This window comes from Bidens hawaiensis, unplaced genomic scaffold (genome assembly GCF_021521415.1).
Source record: "Bidens hawaiensis isolate Kalapana, Puna unplaced genomic scaffold, B.hawaiensis_p1.1 tig00043518_1, whole genome shotgun sequence".
NCBI classification, from domain to species: Eukaryota; Viridiplantae; Streptophyta; class Magnoliopsida; order Asterales; family Asteraceae; genus Bidens; species Bidens hawaiensis.
The window spans coordinates 104864-116155 of NW_027505837.1; the positions used below are offsets into that span (position 1 = coordinate 104864).

Genomic DNA, 11292 nt, shown 5'->3' on the forward strand with positions numbered 1-11292 from the left:
ATTGTTAATTAATATATTTCCTAATAAATTATGGTATTTATTAGTAATTTAAATTATTTAATGTGTAACTATTTCCAAATTTCATTAACAATAATTGATTTGTATTAAATCATATCATTACTATAAGTTTACAACTTTTTACGGATTTCAATTTAAATTCAAATTCAACTTAGTTTGTTTAATTTTGTAAACATGAATCGGCCATTTTATTTAATTTATTCATATTGATCATATTGATAGGTTTCCTATGTTTATTTCGGGGAATTATGGTATTTGTTAAATATTCAATTTTTAATGTGCAACTGATTCTAAAATCAACTAAAAAATATTCAATATTCGTATGATATGAGTTATGACTTATTATTGTTATTATTGTTATTGTGTTATTAATCAAATCCTAATTACATTCGGTTATTACCACCAAATTAAGTCAATATGAATTATCAATCACATTTTTTAAATCCCTAATTTTATTCCATAAATTTACTATATTTACACCTTTCCTTTTAATTTAACATTTCAAATTTTGTAACAGAATATGTTCATCTATAAATACTACAAAACCGAATAAAGAAAATCTCACATTTCTCACTTCTTTACTGAACATTCATATTTGTGTCATTCTCAAGGTTTTTTTATTTTCTTCAAATTATAAATATCAGTTATTGAATCTTTAATCTTTGCTTTAATCTTATTTTTTCTGACACAGCATCATGGAAGCATCAAACATTACCATGTTCAAGGATTTGAATGTTTCCAACACCGACTGTGTACTGAAGGTTCGTATTCTCAGACTATGGCGTTTGAAGGACAACAATAAAACCGGAGAGGATTGGTCCATTGAAATGATTTTACAAGATGAGATGGTATTAATCTATAGAAATACATTTGTTTTTCGTAATTTTTTTTCTTCCTCATTTTATAGATTTAATAACAAACAGATTTTTTCGTATTAATAATGTAACAGGGTGACAAGATGCAAGCATATGTAAGGAAACCTTGCATACCGAAACATAATGTTTGGCTAGGTGAGAATCAGTCATTGATTGTTCGAAAACCTTCACTTGGTGCAAATCTGTCAACATACCATTATAAGCTTTGATGATAGTTAAAAATAGAGTAAGGCCATGAACATTGGAACACGTTATTGGAAATTGTTTTCTAATTGAATTCAAAGGTTTGGTGACTAATTGAAGTTTCTGTAATTGTTGATATCCATATTTTAAGTTTCAATTATTTAGTCACCTAATATTTGCATACGGTTTCAATTTAATTAAATGTAATACTGTTTCAAAAGTATTTATTTAGTCAACTACATTTGTAAAATTTTCTAATCATAAATCTTGAATTAAGTTTTCCATAAATTACTTTTATATAATATTTTTATAATTAACTGTCTTTTGTCCATCATTGACAATTTTTTAATATTGTCTTTTGACCAATTGATTGAGTTGGTGCCAAACTGGGTGTTGACACTTGACAGAAAGAACCATATATACACTATTTCTTGCAAAAAGGATTAGAATTCTTATATGCAACATTGGGGCTTATCAGTGATACACATATGGTAAATGGGACAGAGATGCCAATGATAAAGGTAATTTTTTACTTTTCGCAATCATACCATGAAGTTTATATGTAGCTGAAATTAATTGTTTTTTGTCCCCACTGAGATATTAATTTTTGTTAATTTTGTGGTTAGTTTGATAAATGGGTATGAAGAAGATGACAAGTGAAAGGAAGAAGAAGAGAATGATAGAAGAAAGTTACTGCAGTTTAGAAACTTTATGATACATGAAGAGAACTTGATTTTCTTAACAACGACAATGTAATTTCTTGATTTGTTTACATTAATATCTTTAATCAAATTTAAAATTTGATATGTAATTTCATTATTTGTAACTTTATATAGTTTTATCAATTTTCTTGCTCATTTGTTGCTTTAGTTTATTTAGACGATCATTCATATTGTAATCTTATACACCTGTTAATAAATCTACTACCAAATAGTATGTTAGATTGTTAAATAATGTTACTATTATTTCCATGACTTTGTACGTCTCCAATCTAAATACAAAAACCATTACATTTATATAAAACCGTTTGTTTATATAAATACATAATTTAAAAATTGTTCATATATATAAATATATATTATAATTAACATTATTACAATTTCCACTCGTTTAATACATGGGTCAATGAGTTGTAAGAATTGGGGCATGTTGTGAAGTTTGAGTAGGAGAGGGTTATGACTTTAGGTTGTTCATGTGTTGAACATTGCCTGTTTGTTTTTTTGAGTTGGTGATTGTACGGGGAAATGTCCCAGGATTCCCAAGGCCTTTAGTTATACCAAAATTTTATATGGTCAATTTTGTCTTTTTGTAGTAACGTTGACTTTTGTTTGTAGACATAAATATTATAAATATGTTTTTGTATGCCTATTACAAAATGACATTCAAGTTGTAACGCGACACTTTACTCCTACACGTGTAGGGTTCTCAACCATTTTCATAATTACACTTCATTTCATGAAATGTACTTATAAAACACATACGACTCAATATGAGAAATTTGGTTAGCTTAGGTTTATCGGGACACTTAGTACTCAATTAGCATGCGTTTATTTCTAATTCTTTTTTATTTACTCGAAGGTATTATTTATATTTTATGCAATGCGATGATGATAATAAAGGTTGCTTTTTTTCTAGAGTGTTGACAGCTTCGGACATGAGCACTCATGGTGAGCATTCTACGCTCGCAAAACACGTAAACGAATGCTTACTTGGTTTGGTAAATTTGCTTTTGCATTTTCGTTATTAAATTTATATCACTCTTTATATAAGTTTGCTTACTCGCAAAATATATGTTTAATTGACGGTTTTTATATTTTCACCCGTGTCGTACACGGGTTAATAACCTAGTTTTTATTATATGATGATAGAACGAACATGGGCTAGATTTGTAACGTAGATAAAAATATCGGGCATTTTTGTTAGTTTGTAACTTTATATAACCATAGTCAAGTCAATACATCCGCCTGAATAATAAATCATTAATAATCCCCGATTCATATTTTAATAGCATCATCATCATCATCAACGCAACGACCCCCATTTGTTTTCGCCTTCAAATCACGTAAACGGTTGTTATACTCATCTCGAATACATTTGACTTTATTCCATTCGTATTCGTAATTAGGGTTTCGTCTATGAATCTGAAACCATCATCAGCTGCTTCAGTCAATGGGCGCCAAACGATTCCTTGTTGTATTCGTGTTAATCCTCTGCGCTAGGATCTCAGCTTCCGCGAGATCTGATCAGGAAACCAGAGAACGCTTTTACGGAACTTTAGTCAATTCGTCGGCGCCGGAGTCCGGTGATGCCACTATCGCTAAGATCTTCGATCGTGTTTTGGAGAAAGAGTTCTCCGATAATGACTCAAATGATGGTAAATTATTATTATTGTAGTTAATTCAGTTGTATGAATGTATAGATCTGGTTAGGGCTTATAATTTTGAGAAACAGTTGTGAAATATGTTGAGTGAAGATAGTATAGTTGTTGTCTGTTGCTTGATGGAAACGTAATTTAATACTGCCAAAATTAGGTACTGTAGCTGATCTTGAATTTGAATCACTAAACCTCTTTCCTGCTTTATGTCTCTATTTGTTTCGGCTTGTTATCGCCAATATATCGGTTATCGGTCCCTTGGTAAAATATCGGTCATAATATCAGTCCCGATATTCGACCGATAAATCATCGATATTTCCGATATCTGTGTTTCAAGTCTTAATTGATAATTCTCGATTTCTACTTTTTAATAATGTTAGTATTTTAAGTCTTAATAAGTTCTTACTTGCTACAGTTGTTGGTGTTTTGCAAGTTACAAAAGGTTACTTTGTTAATGGTAGGATAGCATAGTGAATTGTTAGTTTTAAATTTTCGTATATATAAATTCTGCATGATATTAAAATTATCGATATCCCACCGCGATAACCGATATCTCAAATATTGGTCCTTCACCGCTAACCAATATTTTTCCGCATTGACTGCATAGCTTTCTCAGTGATGGGTACTTGATAATTGATGTATGCATATAAGTCATGTGTATTTTGAAACCAAGTAACAGTGTACGATAGTAGTTGCCAACTATGATTCATGAGTTACAGCACAAATTCTAGGTTTTAAATTCAGAGATTTGTCTTTTTGTGTATATTGGTCATTGTGTAATGTATATGATAATGCTTGCATCTGAAATACAGTGAAAATGAGGATTTTTTGGCCTATGAGCAAAGTGTATTATCTGTTCAGACACTGATCATTAACATATGTGCTGCATCTAACCTTTATATTTAGACAAAGAAAAGACAGATTAAAGAACAAAAATATGCATGCTTATTGTAGCAGTAGCTTCACATATATATCCGATCCTATATATCAGCTCTAAGGCTATTGCCTCATAACCTTACCATAGCCAAAAGTTTCAGTTTCTGTAAATGCATAATCGATCAGTTTGGTTATTTCTGTTTTTGGTTGAGTACAAAAAGTTATGTTTTTTTCTGTCATTCTGTGTTATGTCGATGTTTTTTTGGTGCTGTTTGCATGTGTTTTTATTTACCTCATTTTTGTTCTGTGGACCCGCCTACTCTATGAGTGGGATTTTATTGGGTATGTTTGTTTGTTTGTTTATTTTTGTTTGGTTAAATATACAAAATGGTTTAGTTGTGGACTTATGGTTCGGTTACGATCAACCACTGGACTTCATTTTTGGGGTTTTATTATTTTGGTCAGGTTTAATATGTGATTTGAGTTTTAACAAAAACAAAAGATTTCAATAAGTGTATGTGTAATATATTATTGGGCCTGCATTTTTGGACATTAGCATTGGTTAAAGATTTTCTTAACATCATCAATAACGTCAAAACCAAACATTCAAACAAAAAGCATAACATGTTAGTTAATTCGGTTAGTAAAAAAAACTAATTAACTTTCTAGATCTTTGATAAGTTCTAGTCTTTATTTAGTTGATAAATATCAAGGTCAACAAGCTGGTCCCAGAGAAAGCATTTTACAGTAATATTAACCTCATTATTTTACTTTTTTAAAAGGTCGCTGAGATGATTTTAAATACACAAATGTATAAATCTCAAACTTGTACACTTCTCAATAGTTCTTTTATTGACTTCTCCATTATGCACTGTGAACTAATTGCTTGGCGCTTTTTCAGTTCAAATGTATTCTTTGGCACATTTGTTTTTTGGTGCTTAGTTGGTATCTCATGCCAGTTAATCTTTCCTATATTGCTAGGTTCTGCTCAAAGCAGTTTCAATAACAGTGTCGCTGATCAAGAAGTAAGAATTTTTCTGAAAGAAGTGCAAAGATAGCTTTGAACAGTTTTGAACTTGGAAAATCTAATTTATATGATGTTTTTGCAGGCTGTATTGGAGACTGTTGCTAAAATAACTCATGAAAAGACCAAGACAAACGACACTCAAGAGGCAACGTGAGTGTGTTAACTTGTGTACACATATAATGCATAATTTCATGGTTCATTCAGTAAAATCCTATAGTAGCAGTTATTAAATTATTCTCTCCATTTTGTTTCTCTTGATAGTGAAGATGAAGGCACACCAACACTAATAGACAAACAGGTGACTGACAATAGAGCACAATATTGATATCTTTTGCTTCACGTTCTACCTTGTGGAACCTGATTATATGATTTATGCAATTGTAGGACAACGTGTTTGTGATATCAAACAAGAAATCTAAATACCCAATACTTCAAGTGGATATAAGGTCAGATCTTTGCTATGTTCATATATTTATGTTCTTAAATGAGTTCTTTAAGTTGAGGATATTTGTTGATTAAAAGCTGGTTGTCCTAGGTTTTAAGTTGATATTATTCTTATAATAACATAGGTTATTTGTGTTTCCTGTCTACAGGCTGATTTCAGATTTGGTGGTAATCATTGTCTCTGCTGCTATTGGTGGAATCATTTGTTCCTGCCTCGGGCAACCGGTTTGTATATCTGGCTTTTAACTGTTACATGTTTGTAGTTTATCTTTAGAGACCACAATGTTTAGAGGTGTCAGTTTCGACCATGTACTTATTAATGGGGTTATTTCTCTAACTGGTCAAATTAGCTTCAAAGGAATCGAGATTATAGTGACTAAAATAAATAGAACAATAGCTAAAAAAGGAAACATGTTGAAAGTCACCCAAAATGTATCATTAATGCAAATTGTTTTGGGCCATCCTGACTTAAGGTGTACCAAAACCTGTTTTGACCCGTTACTCAAATCCTTGAGACACTCATTTTCCCATTTTCAATAATATATATATTTTTTTTATTTTATTGGCTTGTTCCATTTGGTTGCTAGGTTATTGTTGGATATCTTCTTGCGGGTTCCCTGGTTGGACCTGGCGGGTTGAAATATGTTAGTGAGATGGTACAAGTTGAGACATTTGCTCAGTTTGGTGTGGTGTTCCTTTTATTTGCCCTGGGACTCGAGTTTTCTATGCCAAAGGTTTAAAAATTTCTCTTTTTGTAAGTTTTTTTTAAGTTTTATGCAAAATTGTTTTGATCAAATGGTTTCTAATGCAGCTAAAAGCTGTAGGTCCCGTAGCTGTTCTTGGAGGTTTACTTCAAATACTTATTCTTATGTTTTTGTGTGGAACAATGGCTATGGTACTTCTATGAACTTCATACTTGTGGTTAACTTTATGTTTTTTAGTTTAAAGAATGTCTGTTGTTATAATTCATTGATGGGAACAGTTATGTGGAGCAAAGCTGTCAGAGGGTGTTTTTGTTGGTTGTTTCCTGTCCATGTCATCAACAGCAGTGGTTTGTCACCTGATCAATACTTCCCAACTTTTTTGCTAATTGCTGCAATCTGGGAATAATTTATATATTTTTGTTTATTTTTCAGGTGGTGAAGTTTTTGGTTGAGAAAAATAGCAATAATGCTCTTCATGGTCAAGTCACCATTGGAACACTCATTTTTCAGGTTGGCAAAAATAAGCTACTTTTGTTGGTGAGTCCTACACTCCTATTTTTATTTACTGATTTTTTTTTTCAGGATTGTGCTGTTGGTCTATTATTTGCTTTGCTACCAGTTCTTGGTGGCAACAGTGGGATTTTGCAGGGGATGGTCTCAATGGGAAGACTGTAAGTCTAACTAACTTGAACCAAAATTACCCTTTTTGACTTGTTACCTGACCTCCCGTTCTGCCACCTCAGATTGATGACTTTATCAACATATCTTATTGGTGCATCACTTTTAACATGGGCATTCATGCCCCGGTTCCTCAAACTGATGATGAAACTATCATCTCAAGTAAGTTATGCCACTTTATCTTCATTATTCTTTTTCAAAATTAATTTTTAAGTTAACTTTGCTACTTGTATGTTTTCTTAATTCCACTTCAGACAAATGAACTCTATCAGCTTGCTGCTGTGGCCTTTTGCTTATTATCTGCTTGGGTAGGTTAAACAATAATAATAATCTCCCGTCATCCAATAACCATGTTCTTGTTTTAATAATTTTGTTATTTGAAATTTTCAGTGCAGTGACAAATTAGGGCTAAGTCTTGAACTGGGTTCTTTCGTGGCTGGTGTTATGATTTCTACTACGGATTTTGCACAGCATACTTTAGATCAGGTAATTTATTTGCATACATGTTAAAGGAAAAGAAAGTCTGAAAAGTGTATTAATAATGATTCTTATTATTGTAGGTGGAGCCTATACGCAACCTATTTGCAGCTCTATTTCTATCTAGCATAGGAATGCTTATACATGTACAATTTTTGTGGAGTCACGTGGATATACTGCTGGCGTCTGTTATTTTGGTTATCGTTGTTAAAACTACAGTTTCTGCTCTCGTCACCAAGGCCTTTGGATATGGCGTTAAGACTTCGTTTCTTGTAAGTCTCGATATCAATCAATTAAATATCCCAAAATATCCAATAATAATAATAGTTTACAATTTTGTTTAGGTTGGAATTATGCTTGCTCAAATCGGAGAGTTTGCTTTTGTTCTTTTAAGCCGTGCTTCGAATCTTCATCTTGTTGAGGTTTGAAATACATTTTGAATCTAACCATGCATCATTTTGTCACAATTGTTAATTATCTTTATCTTTATCTTTACTATATATAATATACCAAACAAGTGCAAATTAAGACGCTAAATTTTAAGGGATTTACAACACCCAAAGCATTATGTACATCTCTAAGTAAGGATACACTTGTCTTTTACACCCATAAAACCCACGTTCATTTGATTTTTATCAAAATAATTACAAGTATGGTAAGAAAATAATTACAACTTTGATCCCTCATGATTACCCACTTTTTACTCAACTTTAATTTTTTTGGTTTTCTTCATATATGCCTTACAAAAATAAGATTAAAATTTTTTCGAACATAACTATTTAAACGTGTTTATTTTTGTTGACGTTTCAGTATAAATTTTTATCAAAACAGATGAACGGTTTAAAATGTACAAGTCATTACTGCATGAAATTATGCATGAATGTACAAATTTCTAAAGGATAAAATTTACAATCTCATGTTTCATTTAATTACATATCTAGCCCTTTATCTTTTTTATAAAAAACATAAACAAACTTATTACAATCCAAAGTTTAAGGAATACTTACAACTTTGACCACTTATTATTATTATTATTATTTAAATATTACTCAACTTAAAAAAAAATTTCTTCCATGTGTTTTATAAAAATATGATTAAAAGAACTTAAATTATATAAATATCAAAATAATCAAGACGGACTTGAGGTTGAGCTTGGATTGAAGTTTGAGTCGAGCTCGAGCTAGGCTTGGCTTGCTAACTACCTTTACGCATTGTTTCCCGCTGCATCGTGCGGGCACCTGACTAGTAATGTAATGTCTTGTAGGGAAAGATGTACCTTCTTCTTCTTGGAACAACGGCTCTCAGTCTGGTGACAACTCCTGTACTTTTCAGATTGATACCCGCTGTGATGCACTTAGGAGTATTGATGCATTGGTTTCCTGCAGAAACCGCACAACAATCTCCTGAGGTCTCTCTCTCTCTCTCTCTCTCTCTCACACACACACACACAGTCATTCGTGTGTTTTTTAACTGTTGGATTTGTTTGCAGCAGGAGATGAGTTTGGTGATAGATTCAAGTAAAATGAGTGAACAAAGAAACAGAGTGTTGTGAGGTTAACACATACATGACGACACCAAGTAGTATATTCAGTTAGCAGGTACATATAATAGATGAAAAGGGGGTTTGGTCTTTCTTTCTGTAATATATGTTATCCGTGCATTTAAGATCACTGACATCACATGGCGGACGTCTACATAGATGAGATGCATGCTGAAAATATGCCAATTTTGATAGGCTTGATTTGGTTTAAAGTATTCATGATTGTATTAGGTGTTCTTTGAATGAACTCCTATACATTTTTTACAAGGCAGATGTAACATACCTTTATTCGGTTTATTGTAGTTTCATGATGGTTATGTTAGTGCCATGATGACTCATGGTAGAATTCGTAATAAAAATGATTGGTTTTTGTTTATTAAATAAACAAATCAAACTCCCAGTATTTGTAGAGTTGTAAGTTAATGTAATGAAATATTTTAAAATTGGATTAATTTAAAAGGAGGAAGTTACTTTTCGGTTAACATATAAACCAGACAAGAAGGTTCTCTCTCTATCTCTCTTTCTCAAGAGAAATGTATTTGCAAATTTTATGTAAAGGTGTTTTCTGTTTCTATTTGGGCTCTGTTGGCCATCTGGCATCGGGGTTTGTTGGTAATAAAATTTAGCAATTAAAAAAGACTTTATTTGAAAGGAATTGGTTCCATTAGTTATTAGTTTCAAAACATACAGAAATAGCACATTTGATAACATGAATAATATTTTAAAGGATATATAAGTGAAACCTTTAAACAAAGAAAAGGAGTCAATATAGGGGTGTTTAGTATTTGAATCAAACTTGAGGAACTTGAAATTCGATTCTCTCGCATTTGAATTTGAAGGTTCAAAGTCGTTTTTAATCGTTCGGAAAAAAACACGTCTTTAGTTTTCTTTGTTGTTTTGTTGAGTAATCTTCGTACATTCCATGCATGTTTTCTCCCAAAGTTGGAACATTAAATAAAAAAGAAGCATGATTTGTATGTTAAAACAGTTTTGATAACTTTTTAGCCAATTGGTACCTCATGACAAAGGTTTTGTGTGCAAATATCTCTTATACATACAAGTACTTGTACTGTATAAGAGCACCACAATAAGGACTCTAAAAACACTAAAAAAATATGCCTAATACCACTCACATCATTAAAACATTATTCTTTAAAGACACCCAAAACTTACCCAATAAAGAATTTTATAAAAAAATCAAAAAAATATTGTCACATCATTACCACTTTTTGCATATTTATTTTTAATTCAAGACCCAATCCCCCACCTAGGCCTATGACCTGCAAAAAAGGTATGATTTTTTGTAGTTCTTGTGAAAAAGCTCCATTCAAAATTGCTTGCAAAAATTACACCCATAATAAGTACAGACGAGTAACGCGAACAAACACCAAAAACACTCCCTAAAAATGTTGCTGAACTTCTGCGTGATTAACCATCTTCTGTTCTTTTCACAAACTGCCCATTTCATCTTTTCTGTCTGAACTTCTGGGGTTCCAGCAGCTGGTCCGAGAAAACTAGCCAGTCTACAGAATCTAGCCATGAATTCAGAACATGGTTCGTTATCGCGTTGTTCTATAGAAGCATATTCTCGAGCATACTCGTATTTCTCTACCTCGGAGAAATACTGCTTGAAAAATATTGTGCGAAAACCGGTCCAAGGAAGAGTAGCAGCATAGCCATTTCCCCCGTTAGCAAGTTTAATTCCTTCCCACCAAATATGAGCGTCATCTTCCAACTTATAGGATGCTAACCTTGTTTTAAAGACATCATCTACTCCCAGGACTTCAAATATTTTCTCTATGTGTGCTATCCAGTTGCTAGCATCGACTAGTGTAGCTGCATTGCTAAATGTTCGTGGTTTTTGCTTTTGGAATCTCTCGTTCTAAATATGAATCCCTTCAGCCTGTTTAGTATCGTTGTTTTCTACTTTGTCATTTCTAGGTGGAGACGGAGGAGGTGGTGGAGGATTCGTGTTATTTTCCTGTGTAAGTACATGTTGGTTGACGGTTTCGAGAATATTAGGAAGTATTCTTTCAAAAGCACGCTACACAACGTCATCAAAGTTACGTCGTTTAGAGTGACTTGATTTCCGACGA

The 11292-nt window shown here is 32.2% G+C and overlaps 1 protein-coding gene across 7 annotated transcripts; it reads left to right on the forward strand.

The window, feature by feature from the left end:
* Window positions 1-3094: 3094 nt before the first annotated feature.
* Window positions 3095-9581, forward strand: LOC143615547 (K(+) efflux antiporter 5-like). Of its 7 annotated transcripts, none has more exons than XM_077088654.1 (18): window positions 3095-3450; window positions 5308-5351; window positions 5436-5503; window positions 5615-5651; window positions 5738-5799; window positions 5947-6022; window positions 6385-6531; window positions 6609-6692; window positions 6780-6848; window positions 6934-7011; window positions 7084-7172; window positions 7245-7341; window positions 7434-7487; window positions 7570-7665; window positions 7740-7928; window positions 8001-8078; window positions 8921-9064; window positions 9146-9581. In XM_077088654.1, exons 1-18 carry the CDS (start codon window positions 3246-3248, stop codon window positions 9206-9208), a joined length of 1680 nt encoding a protein of 559 aa, XP_076944769.1. In that variant the 5' UTR covers window positions 3095-3245; the 3' UTR covers window positions 9209-9581. The 7 variants fall into 7 exon arrangements, with proteins under 7 accessions (XP_076944769.1, XP_076944771.1, XP_076944764.1 ...); XM_077088656.1 differs by having other exon boundaries at window positions 9149-9581; XM_077088650.1 differs by having other exon boundaries at window positions 3099-3138; window positions 3234-3450; window positions 8921-9581.
* Window positions 9582-11292: the final 1711 nt, after the last annotated feature.